Source organism: Phyllobates terribilis, unplaced genomic scaffold (assembly GCF_046119375.1).
Source record: "Phyllobates terribilis strain yellow unplaced genomic scaffold, ASM4611937v1 Scaffold_11__3_contigs__length_659146591, whole genome shotgun sequence".
Taxonomy (NCBI): domain Eukaryota; kingdom Metazoa; phylum Chordata; class Amphibia; order Anura; family Dendrobatidae; genus Phyllobates; species Phyllobates terribilis.
In genome coordinates this window covers 208,540,184-208,558,570 of record NW_027362771.1, presented here as the reverse complement: position 1 = coordinate 208,558,570, position 18,387 = coordinate 208,540,184, and the positions used below count along the sequence as shown (strand labels likewise).

The 18,387-nt window shown below is 48.4% G+C and overlaps 1 protein-coding gene across 3 annotated transcripts in view; it reads right to left on the bottom strand.

The window, feature by feature from the left end:
• The window catches only part of LOC141165067 (contactin-1-like), a 288,068-nt gene that overhangs the window by 105,672 nt on the left and 164,009 nt on the right, over nt 1-18,387 (bottom strand). For all 3 annotated transcript variants that reach the window (XM_073650711.1, XM_073650713.1, XM_073650712.1), the window contains exon 2: nt 17,683-17,806. In XM_073650711.1, coding sequence (XP_073506812.1) covers nt 17,683-17,734 — 52 coding nt within the window. In that variant the 5' untranslated portion in view covers nt 17,735-17,806. The remainder of the gene's footprint in view (nt 1-17,682; nt 17,807-18,387) is intronic.

Sequence of the window (18,387 nt, the reverse complement as noted above, 5' to 3'; positions counted from 1 at the left end):
TCAAAAGATGGTGAGGGAGTACCTTGCCGACTGTACCAGCATTCTCCTTGATTCCTCTGTGCCTTTTAATTGGGTATCCAAGCTGGACACTTGGAATGAACTCGCTCTGTACGCCTTGGAGGTCCTGGCCTGCCCTGCCGCTAGCGTGTTATCGGAGCGTGTTTTTAGTGCCGCTGGGGGAATTATAACTGATAAGCGCACTCGCCTGTCAACTGACAATGCTGACAAGCTGACCCTTATCAAAATGAACAAGGGCTGGATTGGGCCAGAATTCTCCTCACCACCAAATGACAGTTCAGTAACATAAAGTCAAATCCACTGTATTATTTCAGGAGGTGTATTCCCATGCACCGCTTCACACCCACACATGGGTATACGCTTCCTCATTTCGGCTGTTTTTTGCTCTTCTTTTCCTCAGCCTCCACCACCACTATACCACTAGGGTTACCATGGTCCGTGTTGCCAGCATTGCAAGTTCTTCCGTCCTTATTTTTGGCAGCTTTTGCTTGAAAGGCATAGGCAAAGACTATGGGAGACCCACTTCCCAATAATGGGAATAATGTTTTTAATATGCTGTACTGCATGGCTCTTGTAAGGGGCATTGCAAGTTCCTCCGTCCTAATTTTTGGCAGCTTTTACTTGGAAGGCAAGGCAAAGACTATGGAAGACCCACTCCCCAATAATGGGAATAATGTTTTTAATATGCTGTACTGCATGGCTCTTGTAAGGGGCATTAAAATTGTCTTGTTAAGCTACTGTGACCTCCATGTCTCTTCCAAGGGTCATTGATATTGTCTTTTTATTCCACTGCAACCTCCACCACTCTTCCAAGGGGCATTGATATTGTCTTTTTATTCCACTGCAACCTCCACCACTCTTCCAAGGGGCATTGATATTGTCTTTTTATTCCACTGTAACCTCCACCACTCTTCCAAGGTACATTGATATTGTCTTTTTATTCCACTGGGACCTCCACCATTCTTCCAAGGGGCATTGATATTGTCTTTTTATTCCACTGGGACCTCCACGTCTCTTCCAAGGGGCATTAAAACCGTCTTGTTAAACCACTCTGAACTCCACGTCTCTTCCAAGGGGCATTAAAATCATCTTGTTAAGCTACTGTGACCTCCACGTCTCTTCCAAGGGTCATTGATATTGTCTTTTTATTCCACTGTAACCTCCACCACTCTTCCAAGGGGCATTGATATTGTGGTGCCCAGCTGTGCTTGGTACCACAGATCCTAGATGGGTGTATTAGTGGAATCCTCCACAAGAGGCCCCCATAAACATTTACACATCTCCACCTTCCACCTCAGACCACCAGAGGGAGCCCGTTAGGGATATAAATAGGGAAGGTGGAGCTAGGCAGTTCAGTTCCTAGCCTGCTAGAGTACAAAGTGATTCAGCAGTTCCTGCTCAGACACAGAAGGAGTCAGTGCAGTCGAGCCAGAGCCTAGCAGTTCCTGCAGAAAGAGTTCAGTATAGTCTGTAGAGTGAGTCCAGACTAGAACTCACAGAGCTCAGGATAGAGAGCTAGGAGTGTGCCTACACTCTGAGAGCGGCAAAGAAGAGCAGCGTCCCGGCTGCAGTGTGTGTAGCCTAGTGAAGGCCTGAGCGGGGCCGAAGGCAAGTGGAAGAGAGTAACATAGGGGGCAGAGGAGCTTTACAAGCTCACCCCAAAAGAATACGTGGATCTTCATGACCAGTAGAAAACAACCGGAACCCCTGGCGAACTACATGTCCCCGGATCACCAAAAGCTGATACGTACCAGGGTCAGGAATCACGGAGACCGCAGAGAATAGGGAGAGTGATCTCCAACAGAAGGCCCTATCACCAAGTCAGCAGGTGCAGAACAGAAACCAAGTTAGGCCTAGCTACAGGCAGGTCAGACACTTACTACGCAGAGGCAAGAAACAGGAGGCCCTACACCCGCTTATTGGGGAGGATCCTGATATGCACCCTTCACCCTACAGTGCTCCGGGATGTGCCTGAACTACCACCAGTAAAAGGTACTGAAGTGACTTTCGTGTGTGCTCCTATTCTTGCTCTGACCCGGCTGGGTCCCCTCTGTCCTGCATCCCCCCTCCTACGCTGCCCTGAGGCCCTGCTCCACCAGTGGGGAGTGATACCATCTAAGCTGCCACAACACCGGCCTCAGTGGACTGCTGCAGCACTGGTGATCCTCACCAGACACCACAGGTGGCATCACGAACACTTACAAACCTATTATCCCAATATACATTCCCCTCTTTTCAGTTGTCCGCCCTGGGCCACGGACCGGGCCAGCCACCGTGATATCCCCCAAGCATCTGAGGACCCGGCTGCCGAGTAACCCCAAGGCCCCGGGGGCGCGACAATATTGTCTTTTTATTCCACTGGGACCTCTACCACTCTTCCAAGGGGCATTGATATTGTCTTTTTATTCCTCTGCAACCTCCACCACTCTTCCAAGGGACATTGTTATTGTCTTTTTATTCCACTGCGACCTCCACCACATTTCCAAGGGGCATTTATATTGTCTTTTTATTCCACTGCGACCTCCACCACTCTTCCAAGGGGCATTGATATTGTCTTTTTATTCCGCTGGGACCTCCACGTCTCTTCCAAGGGGCATTAAAACCGTCTTGTTAAACCACTCTGAACTCCACATCTTTTCCAAGGGGCATTAAAAACGTCTTGCTAAGCTACTGTGACCTCCACGTCTCTTCTAAGGGGCATTGATATTATCTTTTTATTCCACTGCAACCTCCACCACTCTTCCAAGGGGCATTGATATTGTCTTTTTATTCCACTGGGACCTCCACCATTCTTCCAAGGGGCATTGATATTGTCTTTTTATTCCACTGGGACCTCCACGTCTCTTCCAAGGGGCATTAAAACCGTCTTGTTAAGCTACTGTGACCTCCACGTCTCTTCCAAGGGTCATTGATATTGTCTTTTTATTCCACTGCAACCTCCACCACTCTTCCAAGGGACATTGATATTGTCTTATTATTCCACTGTGACCTCCACCACTCTTCCAAGGGGCATTGATATTGTCTTTTAATTCCACTGCGACCTCCACCACTCTTCCAAGGGGCATTGATATTGTCTTTTTATTCCACTGGGACCTCCACGTCTCTTCCAAGGGGCATTAAAACCGTCTTGTTAAACCACTCTGAACTCCACATCTCTTCCAAGGGGCATTAAAACTTGTAACGGGTCCGGGAGGCGGAACCTCTGAGCTACTATACAAGGGGGCGGCCCTTGTAAGGGAGCGGGTGGCAGTCTCTGGGTGAACGGACAGGGAGTTACGGCAAGTGATCAGGGCAGTCTCTGGGTAAGGGGTAGGTACGACCTGTGATGGCAGAGCCTCCGGGTAGGCTAGCAGGCAGATGGTAGATGTGTGCTCCCAGGTGAGCAAGCGAGAGTCTCTGGAATAGCAGGTGGTCACGGCACGTGACGGCGGAACCTCCGGGCTGGCAGGCAGGTAGGTAACGGAGAAGCGCTCCCAGGTGAGCGGGCAAGAGTCTCTGGAATAGCTGGTGGTCACCGCACGTGACAACGGGACCTCCGGGCTGGCAAGCAGGCAGGTAACGGAGATGCGCTCCCAGGTGAGCGGGCAAGAGTCTCTGAGATAGCTGGTGGTCACAGCACGTGACAACGGAGCCTCCGGGCTGGCAAGCAGGCAGGTAGCGGAGAAGCGCTCCCAGGTGAGCGGGCAAGCTGGTCCATAGACAGACTGACCGGAGTTGTAAGGCAGACCGTCGGACCTCAGGCAAGCAGGCAGGTAACAAGTATTCAGGCAGGAATCAGGCAGGTAACTAGCAGGAAACTGGCAGGAAACTGGCAGGTAACTGGCAGGTAACTGGCAACGGGACCTGAGGGCTGAAGCACAGGTGAGACACAGGTGCAAACAACATTGCTCGGGCACCTCCATTTTGGAGGAGGTGCCTTATATATGATGAAGTCCTCCGGCCATTGGCCGGGGACTCCTTAGGACGGCGCGCGCGGCCCCTTTAAGAGGAGGGGAGCGCGCGCGCGCCCTAAGCACAGGGGCCGGGAAGGAGCGCGCGCTGAGAGCAGAGCGGGAGGAGGACGCCGGGAAGGAGCGCGCGCTGACAGCAGAGCGGAGAGAGGACGCCGGGCACGGAGCAGAGCGGTGAGGGGAGCAGCGTCCCTGCCTAGCAGAGGGCAGGGACGCCAGCGCTACAGTACCCCCCCCTTTAGGCCCCCCCTTTTTTAGGCCAGACAGAAATTTAGCTAGGATGAGAGGGGCATGGATGTTCTCCCGGGGCTCCCACGTTCTCTCCTCATGACCAAACCCCTTCCAATCTACCAGAAAAAAGGTCTTTCCTCTTACCCTTTTGGTGGCAAGAATGTTCTCTACCTCAAACTCGTCCTCAGCAGAAACCGGAGCAGGAGGCGTACCTGTAGACTTGGAAAAAGAGTTAAGCACCACAGGTTTGAGGAGAGACACATGGAAGGAGTTAGGGATCCGTAAGTTGGCCGGGAGTTTCAATTTATAGGCCACCGGGTTGATCTGACTGATGACCTCCAGTGGGCCGATGAACCGAGGCCCTAACTTATAGGAAGGGATCTTGAGCCGGACATATTTGGACGAGAGCCAGACTTTATCCCCAGGGCGGAATTGAGGAGGGTCCAGACGTTTTTTGTCAGCGTGTCTTTTCATACGCTCGGATGACAGAAGGAGTGCGGACCGGGTACTCTCCCATATGGAGGAAAATTTGTTAACAAGAGATTCCGCAGCCGGATTGTCCGCCGAGGTGGAGACGGGAAACGGGATCCGAGGATGCTGACCGTAGACTACAAAAAACGGGGATTTGGAGGAAGACTCGCTCTCGTGATTGTTGTACGAGAATTCGGCCCATGGCAGGAGATCCACCCAGTCAGAATGGTGGGCATTAACGAAGTGCCGAAGGTAACTGGTCAGGTTCTGATTGATCCGCTCCACTTGACCATTAGACTGTGGGTGGTAAGCGGAGGAGAAGTCCAGGGTGACGTCCAGCAATTTACAAGTGGCTCTCCAGAAACGGGAAGTGAACTGTACCCCACGATCCGACACGATGTGACGGGGCAGGCCATGAAGACGGAAGATGTGGCGGATAAAGTCTTTAGCCAGCTCGGGTGCAGACGGAAGACCTGGCAGTGGAATGAAGTGAGCCATCTTGGAGAAGCGGTCAGCGACCACCCAAATGACCGTACAACCGGCAGAGACGGGTAGATCAGTAATGAAGTCCATCGCTATATGCTGCCAGGGGGCAGCAGATACTGGCAGAGGTAGGAGGCGGCCGGCCGGCAGGTGTCTCGGAACTTTGTTGCGGGCGCAGGACACACAGGCAGAAACAAAGTCTATTACATCCTTGTGCAGGTTAGGCCACCAGTAGTGCCGGGTAATAAGCTGGAGGGTCTTTTTCTGACCGGCGTGGCCAGCTAGTTTAGACGAATGACCCCAGTGTAGGATCTTCTCCCGATCAGGTACTGGTACGAACGTCTTACCAGGAGGAAGACGATTTAGACTCACGGGAGCCACCTGCATTACTCTGGCGGGATCGATGATATGTTTCGGATCCTCCTCGAGATCAGACACCAGAAAGGACCGAGACAAGGCGTCCGCCTTGACGTTTTTGTCAGCCGGGCGAAAATGAAGGACAAAATCAAAACGAGCAAAAAACAAGGACCACCGGGCTTGGCGCGGGTTAAGTCTCTGGGCATGCTGGAGGTAAGCCAAGTTCTTGTGGTCAGTGTAAATTATTACCGGGTGAAGAGCCCCCTCGAGCAGGTAACGCCACTCCTCCAATGCCAGTTTGATGGCCAATAACTCTCGGTCTCCTATGGAATAGTTGCGCTCAGAGGAGGAGAAGAGTTTAGAGAAGAAGCCACAAGTTACCATCCACCCGGAAGATGATTTTTGAGTAAGTACCGCTCCGGCTCCAGAGGAGGAGGCGTCAACTTCCAGGAAGAACTGTTTGTTGCCATCTGGGCGATGCAGCACCGGGGCGGAAGAGAAGGCCTGTTTAAGGGAAAGAAAGGCCTCCTCTGCTTCGGGTGGCCACTCTTTGGGATTAGTACCTTTACGGGTGAGCGCAGAAATTGGGGCCGTCCGGGAAGAGAAGTGTGGTATGAAGAGGCGGTAGTAGTTGGCGAAGCCCAGGAATCGCTGAATGGCCTTCAACCCCTCCGGTCGGGGCCATTTCTCGATGGCAGACAGTTTCTCAGGATCCATTTGTAGGCCGGTCTGAGAGATAATGTAGCCCAGAAACGGAAGCGAGGTCTGCTCAAAGAGGCACTTCTCAAATTTAGCGTAGAGATGGTTCTGCCTTAGCCTGAGCAGGACCTGACGAACGTCCCTCCGGTGAGTCTGGAGATCCGGAGAGAAGACCAAGATGTCGTCCAGGTACACCACTACGCAGGAGTAGAGAAGGTCCCGGAAGATGTCATTGACCAACTCTTGAAAGACGGCAGGAGCGTTACAGAGACCAAAGGGCATTACCAGGTATTCATAGTGGCCGTCCCGGGTGTTGAATGCCGTCTTCCATTCATCCCCCTGACGAATACGAACCAGGTTGTACGCCCCACGAAGGTCCAGTTTGGTGAAGATCCTAGCCCCCCTCAGGCGATCAAATAATTCTGGAATGAGCGGAAGGGGGTACTTATTCTTCACCGTGATCAGGTTTAGGCCTCTATAGTCTATACAGGGACGGAGAGAGCCGTCCTTCTTTTTGACGAAAAAGAAGCCTGCTCCCGCCGGGGAGGTAGATTTCCGGATGAATCCTCTGGCCAGATTCTCCTCAATATATTCGGACATTGACCGGGTCTCAGCAGCGGATAAAGGATAGATACGCCCACGGGGAGGAGTAGTACCGGGTAGCAGATCGATGGGACAGTCGTATGGTCTATGTGGTGGTAATGTCTCTGCCTCCTTTTTATTAAAGACATCTGCATAAGACCAATAAGGAATCGGAAGTCCAGGTAGATTAGCTGGGGTAGGAGAGGGACGGACGGGATGGACGGGAACCAGGCAGGTTTTATGACAGTCTTGTCCCCAGCGAAGGACCTCTCCGGTTTGCCAGTCTAGCACGGGTGCATGTCTCTGGAGCCAGGGCAGTCCTAGCAAGAGGGCGTGAGAGAATCCAGGCAGAACATGAAAGGAGATACTTTCAGAATGCAGCATTCCCACCTGCAGGGTAATGGATTCGGTGATGAGTTGAATGGGGCGAGGTAAGAGGCCCCCATCCACGGCAGCGACAGACAAGGGTACAGCCAGAGGTTTGGTGGGGATGCGGTATTTCTCAACCAGGGACTGTGAAATAAGGTTCCCGGCTGCTCCAGAGTCAAGTTGGGCTAGTTCAAAATAACGGTTCTCCCCGTAGATGATCGAAACTGACAACAGCAGGGATGGAGAGGATTTATTCTTGTCTAGGTGGACCTCTCTGAGCGAACCTAGACACAGGCGTTTCCCGACCTCTCCGGGCAGGCACGGATCCGGTGCTCCTTACTGCCACAGTAGAAGCAGCTCCCCTCGGCACGGCGTGAGTCCTGACGGGTTTTGACCATCTTGGTCTGGTCGACCTGCATAGGCTCAGGAGAGTGTACCTGGGGAGAGATGGAGGGAATGACGGGTTTCTGGAAAGTAGGAGCTAAACGTGGAATCCTTCTCTCACGGGTGACCTCTTTGGCACGCTCCTGGAACCGTAGGTCAATCCGGGTGGCAAGGGTTATTAGATCATCGAGAGAGGTAGGAATGTCCCGACCAGCAAGTTCATCTTTAATACGACCGGACAGACCCTCCCAGAAGACGGATACCAGAGCGTCGTTATCCCAGGCCAGCTCCGAGGCAAGGGTGCGGAACCGTATGGCATATTGGCCCACGGTGAGACCCTCCTGACGGAGGCGTAGCAGAGAGGATGCGGATGAGGTCTTCCGTCCGGGTTCGTCGAAGACTTTCCGGAAAGCCGAGAGAAAAGCAGGCAAGTTGGACACCAGGGGGTCTCCTCTCTCCCATAGAGGATTTAGCCAGGCCAGGGCCTCCCCGGTGAGATGGGACATGATAAAGGCAATTTTGGCCCGGTCGGAATTAAACTGATGGGACAAAAGTTCAAAGTGCAGGGTGCACTGATTTATGAAGCCCCGAGCCTGGACGGGGTCGCCTCCGAAGCGAGGAGGTGCAGAGAGCCGGGGTCCGGGGTAGGATACCATAGTATTAGTGGGCAGCGGAGCTGCCGGGTTGCAAGATATGGCACTGGCGGAGGTTGTTGGTGGATCAGACAGAGTGTTCAGGCGAGTATTAACATTCCGCAGGTGACCCAGGATGGCCTCCTGTTGGGACCTCTGACGGGACAGTTCAAGACAGAGGTCCGAGAGCGAGGGAGCTTGGGTGCCACCGGGTTCCATGGCCCGAGCAAACTGTAACGGGTCCGGGAGGCGGAACCTCTGAGCTACTATACAAGGGGGCGGCCCTTGTAAGGGAGCGGGTGGCAGTCTCTGGGTGAACGGACAGGGAGTTACGGCAAGTGATCAGGGCAGTCTCTGGGTAAGGGGTAGGTACGACCTGTGATGGCAGAGCCTCCGGGTAGGCTAGCAGGCAGATGGTAGATGTGTGCTCCCAGGTGAGCAAGCGAGAGTCTCTGGAATAGCAAGTGGTCACGGCACGTGACGGCGGAACCTCCGGGCTGGCAGGCAGGTAGGTAACGGAGAAGCGCTCCCAGGTGAGCGGGCAAGAGTCTCTGGAATAGCTGGTGGTCACCGCACGTGACAACGGGACCTCCGGGCTGGCAAGCAGGCAGGTAACGGAGATGCGCTCCCAGGTGAGCGGGCAAGAGTCTCTGAGATAGCTGGTGGTCACAGCACGTGACAACGGAGCCTCCGGGCTGGCAAGCAGGCAGGTAGCGGAGAAGCGCTCCCAGGTGAGCGGGCAAGCTGGTCCATAGACAGACTGACCGGAGTTGTAAGGCAGACCGTCGGACCTCAGGCAAGCAGGCAGGTAACAAGTATTCAGGCAGGAATCAGGCAGGTAACTAGCAGGAAACTGGCAGGAAACTGGCAGGTAACTGGCAGGTAACTGGCAACGGGACCTGAGGGCTGAAGCACAGGTGAGACACAGGTGCAAACAACATTGCTCGGGCACCTCCATTTTGGAGGAGGTGCCTTATATATGATGAAGTCCTCCGGCCATTGGCCGGGGACTCCTTAGGACGGCGCGCGCGGCCCCTTTAAGAGGAGGGGAGCGCGCGCGCGCGCGCCCTAAGCACAGGGGCCGGGAAGGAGCGCGCGCTGAGAGCAGAGCGGGAGGAGGACGCCGGGAAGGAGCGCGCGCTGACAGCAGAGCGGAGAGAGGACGCCGGGCACGGAGCAGAGCGGTGAGGGGAGCAGCGTCCCTGCCTAGCAGAGGGCAGGGACGCCAGCGCTACAAAACTGTCTTGTTAAGCTACTGTGACCTCCACGCCTCTTCCAAGGGGCATTGATATTGTCTTTGTATTCCATTGCAACCTCCACCACTCTTCCAAGGGGCATTGATATTGTCTTTTTATTCCACTGTAACCTCCACCACTCTTCCAAGGGGCATTGATATTGTCTTTTTATTCCACTGGGACCTCCACCACTCATCTAAAGGGCATTGATATTGTCTTTTTATTCCACTGGGACCTCCACGTCTCTTCCAAGGGGCATTAAAACTGTCTTGTTAAACCACTCTGAACTCCACGTCTTTTCCAAGGGGCATTAAAACCGTCTTGTTAATCTACTGTGACCTTCACGTCTCTTCCAAGGGGCATTAAAACCGTCTTGTTAAACCACTCTGAACTCCACAGCTCTTCCAAGGGGCATTGAAATGTTGTTTTTAATTACCTCTAACCTTCACGACTCTTCCAATGGGCATTGCATTTCCTCCTAATTTTAGTCTGCTTTTGCTTTTCAATGCATAGGCGAACACTAAGGGAGACCCACTCCCCAATAATGGGTAGAAGGTTTTTAGTACACTGTAATCCACGTCTGTTTCAAGGGGCATTGCAGTTCCTTATAATTTTTGGAAAGCCTTCCATTCACTGCTTAGGCCAACAGTGTACAGGAGACCCAGTTGCTATAAATGGAAAAAACGGATTAGTTAAGGCCCTCTGACCTCCATGTCACTTCCGAGGGGCATTGGAGTGCCTCAAAATCTTTGGTTGGCATTGCACTCACTGTATTCCCTATAACTGTGTAGCCGAACCGCTCCTTTTGGTACAGAAACATATCCTACAAGACATGTGTGGTTGACTGGCCTGATATTGATGTGAATGGTCCCTGTTCCTCCTGCTCTTTCTCCTTTGCCACCACCTCGTCCATCATTCACCACCTGAAGCTTTGTTTTAACGGGAGTCATAGAACTGGGATAGTAGCAGGAAAACATCCAGCCATCCTTGGAGGAGGTAGGATAAGCGTCAAAACACTGACCACCTCAGGCCTAGCCGCTACTACAGACATGCGCTTGCATTCCAAGGAACAGAAAGCTAAGGAGATGAATGGCCTCATGATCATGAATAATTTACTCATTGTGTAGGAGGCCGATCACTGCTGCTGTCTACCTTCTGAACTTTGTGTTGAAGCCTGATTGACCCAGGACCCGCAATCCTCTAGGTCTGGAGGATGTGTTGCATCCCAGTGTCCAACTGTGTCCCGGTTTCCACAATATTAACCCAGTGTGAAGGCGTCAGTGAGATGGACCATCCCTGGCCACATTCACTTGTCCACGTGTTAGGCTGTCCTTCCCACTAAATGCACTGGGGAGGGCACAGGTAATGTTTTGGTATGCGCTTGTGTATAAGGTGCACCGGGACAAATAGGGGCGTCTGGGGACCGTTTATGGACACCCTGCCGCCCCCAGACGGCTGGGGACCGTGTGTGGGCACCCGGCCGCGGAGTAGCTGGGGACCGAGTATGGACACCAGGCCGCCCCCTGGCGGCTGGGGACAAAGCATGGACACCCGGCCGCCAGGCGGCTGGGGACTGAGTATGGATACCAGGCCGCCGACGCAGCCATGATGTGGTGCCCAGATTCCGCCTCCACATGCCTAAAAGGCCCAATTTCAATTGCAAGCAAGCAGTATGGTATTGCAGCCTGGGGGTGGGTGGGTGGCAGGCTGCATACTTGTGCTTGCATTGCAAGGAATGGGGGAGGTACAATTGAACACTGCCCTGGGACAAGGACTTGCACGGGGATAGTTGCAAGTCTGCATCTTCTGATGTGGCAAGGATCACTTCTAATGGGCACACTTTTAGGCAGTGACCTGGGTGTCAGAGATGCTTCCAGGGGTTTTCCCCATGCTGTTCCCATGTCTTTTCAGCATTGTACGCATGTGTCACACAGCACATGGCCAGATAAGGTTATATAATGTTAAAATGACATTTCCCCGTGAATGCATTTGTCACGGTTGAAAGCAATACAAAAGTGCAAAAATGCATAAAAAATGCTACTTGTGAACATAGCCCAAGGTGTGGAGGAGTATTTTTGGTTTTGGTTATTTATTTTACCTTATACACAAGTCTTTACCCTGGAAAGGATGTTCCTTAACATATTTCACAGGAAAACAGTTTCAGTTTCGTTTTTGTATGTTTTATTGTGAGCCCATAAAAGAGGCTTTATACCTCTGACCACGTTGTTGACAGCAGTGACCTGGGGGTCAGAAATGCTTCCTGGGGCGATCCCCATGCTGTCCCCATGTCATTTGCACTGTCACTATCGTTTTGGGCACGTTTTAGGCTTTCTACAGACTGCCGGGGGTGCCGCCGCAAAAATGCTCGGGTCTCCCATAGACTAACATTGGGCTCGTTGCTTGGGTCGAGCACCCGAGTGTCACGGTGAGCTCGGCACGAGCTTCGAGCACCCGAGCATTTTAGTGCTCGCTCAACACTAATTGATACATAAAATCGATGTGCATGTTTATATTACCGGTAGGTTACATTCCAATGACTGTGTTCAATTATGCTAAAAAAAATTGGCTAAGCAAAATGAGAATATAGCATTTTTCGATCGATTTTAATAAAATGCCGAAATAGTAGAAAAGTTTATGCAACATAGTCAAACCGAGCCTTTGCTTAACCCCTTAATGACAGCAGAAACGCATTTTCACGGTGGTCATTAAGGGTACTTATTCCACAGCACTGTGAAAATGCGACGCTGCGGAATAAGTAAATAATCAAAACAGGTTCCAGATAGTATCCAACTGGAAGAATTAATCTCCCCACCAAACTCTAAATCAATCTTGTAACAACTTATGTTGAATATATAAATCCAAACAACCACAAAGAGTATATTAGGTTAAAATATAATATATTTATTAATATTCTTTAAAAAAGAAGAAGTTTAAAAAACAAATAAGTACCCGTACCACAGATATAGGGGGTTTACACCATACATCATTCCAAGAAAATTTATATATACTTGGCACAGTACTTTTGAGGCAAGTAATAACAGGTTTTGCCCTAATATGCATAAAAATATCCTATAAAATAGGTAAGCACATCAATCCGCATCACAGGACATACAAATGCACAATATATTAAACAGGAGCCATTATTACCTCAGGCTAGTGTTGTGAGAGTAGAAGTATGGGAGTGTAGCGCTCCTTGAGAAAGGTGTCCAAACGCACGTCGGAGCGGTGGGTGGTTCCCATACTTCTACTCTCACAACACTAGCTTGAGGAAATAATAGCTCCTGTTTAATATATTGTGCATATGTATGTCCTGTGATGCGCCCTCCGCTGAGCGCTTACGTTGCGGTTTTCGCGTAAATTCACCAAAACCGCAATTCAGACAAAAACCCCAGAAGGAGCCACTCACTTATGAGGCTCATGGAGTCCCTTTGGACTGGTCTCTGTTCCGGGGGTGTTCCATCATTTTAGGCTTTTTTTTAGCACAAGTGAGGACGACCACAGATCTGTGTGCTCCTAAAAAGATGGAGACCACCGGAGCAGACGTCAAACCAACTCCAAAGTGTCTCCATCTGCCTCTTTGTGGTGGGTGGTTCCGTTGGGGGTTTCGTCTGAGTCACATTTCTGTGGGATTTACACGGAAACCCCGACATAAGTGCTCAGTGTAGACTGGCGATCCAGTTTTATTCTGGAAGCAATCGAAAATTATGCACCCCAAAATGTTACCAATAAAACCCCTAATTTATCCCACACAAAACCAGCCCCCTCTCAGGTTTGTCATCTGTCACTCGGACTATACGGGGGTTCCACATTACTGGTAGAACAAAGACTCTGGAAAAGTGACATGGCTCCCACCCCCTCAAATAAAATTCAGTGAATTCTGTGCTCCCAAATGCAAATGCCCAATCCTTCTGTGCCCCACTGTGTCTAAACCGCAGCAGTAAGCAGCCACATGTTTGCCATTATTGTAGCGGGGGGACCACTTAATTTACGGGGTGTGTGTCACCAGGAGAAATGTATGGGGACACCACACTTTATGGGGGCACAATGTATGGGCACTAAACTGACATAAGACTAAAGCCTGGCGTAAATGTTACATAATAGTCACTGCAGCAGAAGATAAATTCATTGAGGTGTGCAATTTCTACAATGGGGTCACTTTTGGGGGTTTTCTGCTTTTCTGGCACCTTAGGGGCTCCGCAAATGTCGCCTACAAACTATTCTACCAAAATCTATGCTCCAAAAGCTAAATAGTGCTTCTTCATTCTCAGACCTGACGTGTCCCCTAACAGTAATTTCTGATGACATATGGGGCATCATCGCGTTCGAGAGAAATAGCATAACAAATTATTGGGTCTGCTTTTTTCTATTATCCATTAACTTGGGGCTAAATCTACATTTTCATGAAAAAATGAAAATTTTCAGTACGACCACCTAATGTTATCAAATTCTGTGTAGTACTTGTGGGTTCAAAATGCTCACTATACCCCTGGATACAATCCTTGAGAGGTTTAGTTTTCAAAATGGGGCAACTTGTCGGGGTTTTCCACTGTTTCGGCACAACAGGGGCTCTCCAAATGCAAAATGACACCCGTAGACCATTCCATCAAAGTCTGCGTTCCAAACGTCACTCATTTCTTTCCAAGCCTTGCCGTGCGCTCAAACAATAGTTTTCCCCTACATATAGGGTATGTCTGTACTCAGAAGCAATTGCACAAAAAATTTTGGGATCCATTTTCTCCTGATACCCTTGTGAAAATAAAAAAATTGGGCCTAAAAGTACATTTTTGTGGAAAAAAATTTGATTTCTTAATTTCACGGCTCTGCGTTATAAACTTCTGTGAAGCACCTGGCGGTTCAAGGTGCTCCCCACACATTTAGATATGTTCCCTAAGAGGTCTAGTTTCCAAAATGGTGTCACTTGTGGGGGGTTTCCACTGTTTAGGCACATCAGGGGCTTCCCACACACGACATGGCGTCCGCTAATTATTCAAGCAAATTTTACATTCAAAAAGTCAAATAGCGCTCCTTCCCTTTTGAACCCTGCCGTGAACCCAAACAGTGTTTTTCACCCACATATGGGGTATCAGCTTACTCAGGAGGAATTGCACAACAAATGGTATGGGGCAATTTCTCCTGTTACCCTTATGAAAGTGCAAAATTTGGATCTGAAAAACATTTTTGTGGGAAAAATGTGAAAATTTTATCTTTACGGCTCAATGTTATAAACTTCTGTGAAACCCCTGGGATTTCAAGGTGTTCACCACGCATCTAAATAAGTTCCCTAAGGGGTCTAGTTTCCAAAATAGTGTCACTTGTGGGGGTTTCCACTGTTTAGGCACATCTGGAGCTCCCCAAACATGACATGGCATCCGCTAATTATTCAAGCAAATTTTACATTCGAAAAGTCAAAAGGCGCTCTTTCACTTCTAAACCTGCCGTGCGCCCAAACAGTGGTTTTCCCCCACATATGGGGTATCTGCTTACTCAGGAGGAATTGCACAAATTTTGTTGTCCATTTTCTGTCGTTACCCTTCTGAAAATAAAAAATTGGATCTGAAATAGACATTTTGTGAAAAAAAGTTAAATGTTAATTTTTTCCTTCAACGTTGCTTCAGTTTTTGTGAAGCACGTGAAGGGTTAATAAACTTTTGGAATGTGGTTTTGAGCACCTTGAGGGGTGCAGTTTTTAGAATGGTGTCACTTTTGGGTATTTTCTGCCATAAAGCCCCTCAAAGTCACTTTAAATGTGATGTGGTCCCTAAAAAATTGATGTTTGTAAATTTTGTTGGAAAAATGAGAAATCGCTGGTCAACTTTTAATCCTTAGAACTTCCGAACCAAAAAAAATTTTGGTTCCAAGATTGTTCTGATGTAAAGTAGACATGTGCGAAATGTTATTTATTAACTATTTTGTGTGACATACAGTACAGACCAAAAATTTGGACACACCTCATATATTTTCATGACTATGAAAATTGTACATTGACACTGAAGGCATCAAAACTATGAATTAACACATGTGGAATTATATACTTAGCAAAAAAGTGTGAAACAACTGAAAATATGTCTTATATTCTTGGTTCTTCAAAGTAGCCACCGTTTGCTTTGATGACTGCTTTGCACACTCTTGGCATTCTCTTGATGAGCTTCAAGAGGTAGTCACCGGAAATGGTCTTCCAACAATCTTGAAGGAGTTCCCAGAGATGCTTAGCACTTGTTGGCCCTTTTGCCTTCACTCTGCGGTCCAGCTCACCCCAAACCATCTCGATTGGGTTCAGGTCTGGTGACCGTGGAGGCCAGGTCATCTGGCGTAGCACCCCATCACTCTCCTTCTTGGTCAAATAGCCCTCACGCAGCCTGGAGGTCCTGTTGAAAAATAAATGATGGTCCAACTAAACGCAAACCGGATGGAATAGCATGCCGCTGCAAGATGCTGTGGTAGCCATGCTGGTTCAGTATGCCTTCAATTTTGAATAAATCCCCAACAGTGTCACCAGCAAAGCACCCCCACACCATCACACCTCCTCCTCCATGCTTCACGGTGGGAACCAGGCATGTAGAGTCCATCCGTTCACCTTTTCAGCGTTGCATAAAGACACGGTGGTTGGAACCAAAGATCTCAAATTTGGACTCATCAGACCAAAGCACAGATTTCCACTGGTCTAATATCGATTCCTTGTGTTCTTTAGCCCAAACAAGTCTCTTCTGCATGTTGCCTGTCCTTAGCAGTGGTTTCCTAGCAGCTATTTTACCATGAAGGCCTGCTGCACAAAGTCTCCTCTTAACAGTTGTTGTAGAGATGTGTCTGCTGCTAGAATTCTGTGTGGCATTGATCTGGTCTCTAATCTGAGCTGCTGTTAACCTGCGATTTCTGAGGCTGGTGACTCGGATAAACTTATCCTCAGAAGCAGAGATGACTCTTGGTCTTACTTTCCTGGGGCGGTCCTCATGTGAGCCAGTTTCTTTGTAACGCATGATGGTTTTTGCAACTGCACTTGGGGACACTTTCACAGTTTGCCCAATTTTTCAGACTGACTGACCTTCATTTCTTAAAGTAATGATGGCCACTCGTTTTTCTTTACTTAACTGCTTTTTTCTTGCCATAATACAAATTTTAACAGTCTATTCAGTAGGACTATCAACTGTGTATCCACCTGACTTCTGCACAACACAACTGATGGTCCCAACCCCATTTATAAAGCAAGAAATCCCACCTATTAAACTCGACAGGGCACACCTGTGAAGTGAAAACCATTTCCGGTGACTACTTCTTGAAGCTCATCAAGAGAATGCCAAGAGTGTGCAAAACAGTCATCAAAGCAAAAGGTGGCTACTTTGAAGAACCTAGAATATAAGACATATTTTCAGTTGTTTCACAATTTTTTGTTAAGTATATAATTCCACATGTGTTAATTCATAGTTTTGATCCCTTCAGTGTGAATGTACAATTTTCAAAGTCACGAAAATACAAAAAAATCTTTAAATGAGAAGGTGTGTCCAAACTTTTGGTCTGTACTGTATCTCTCTGATTTAAGGGCTTTTTTCACAAGTAAATGCAAATCATATCGAAGAAATTTTACCACTATCATGAAGTACAATATGTCACGAAGAAACAATCTCAGAATCAGTGGGATCTGTTGAAGTGTTCCAGAGTAATTACCTCATAAAGTGACAGTGGTCAGAATTGTAAAAATTGGCCTGGTCATTAAGTACATAATTGGCTCCGTCCTTAAGAGGTTAAGACTCTTTCATTTATTATATTGCTTACATGAGTGCTTGTCAGGATTTCACCGCCCCTAACTATTCATATGCACATTTAGCTCTTTCAAGCCCAGCAATATATTTACATAACCAGTCCATTCCTCCTTTACTAACAAATTTGTGTTTGAATTGATAGGCAAATTAGATCTGAAGCCTGTGTCACTCCAGCTCTATTTCCCATCCTGCTTGACTGACTTCTCTATGCTGTGTTACTTCAGGCAATGGATCCATCAGTCAGGAATGAAAAGGTGGCGCTAGGTGTCGACTAGTGCTGGAGTGACAAAGGCTTCAGATCTACAATAGCTCTTAACCTCATTTGCATGTCAGTTCAAACACTGCTTTATCAGTAACAGAGAAACGGACTGACCATGTAAAGTTATTGCTGTACTTGTCTTTGAAACAGGGCCATATACATATAAATAGTTTGGAGTGTTTAATCCTTCTGCTAGATTTCCTTTAAAAAAAGAATTCCACATTAAAGATCATGCACAATCTAAAAAAGGTCTCTTACCTGCCCCGCAGAAGAATATGTACAATAAAAGTTGCATTACCACAGGCAACATTTTGGATGAAGGTGAGTATGAAGAAAGTTACCAAATGCTTTTGTTCACCACCTTTACTTGTTCTGTTTTCAACTGTAAGAAAAATCAAGTATTAGGTATGATTTACATGATATACATTCCATTGACAATAGGCATTCTTAGTTTTGGAGTTAAAACCCTCATCAATCAGAGTGTTATTACAATTTTACGTGATATGCCAAAACTTTACTTAGTGCTGTGGAGTTGGTAAACCAAACTCTATCTGCCCTATAAACATGTGCATCTCACTAAATTAGAATATCATCAAAAAGTTAATTCATTTCAGTTCTTCAATACAAAAAGTGAAACTCATATATTATATAGTCATTACAAACCGAGTGATCTATTTGAAGTGTTTATTTCTGTTAATGTTGATGATTATGGCTTACAGCCAATAAAACACAAAAGTTATTATCTCAGTAAATTACAATAAGCAACAAAAAACACCTGCAAAGGCTTCCTAAGCAGCATTTAAAAAGGTCCCATAGTCTGTTTCAGTAGGCTCCACAATCATGGAGAAGATTGCTGACTTGACAGATGTCTAGAAGGCAGTCACTGACACACTCCACAAGGTCCCAGAGTTCCAATTTCATTTGGAAATCAAGGTCCCAGAGTCTGTAGGAAGAGTGGAGAGG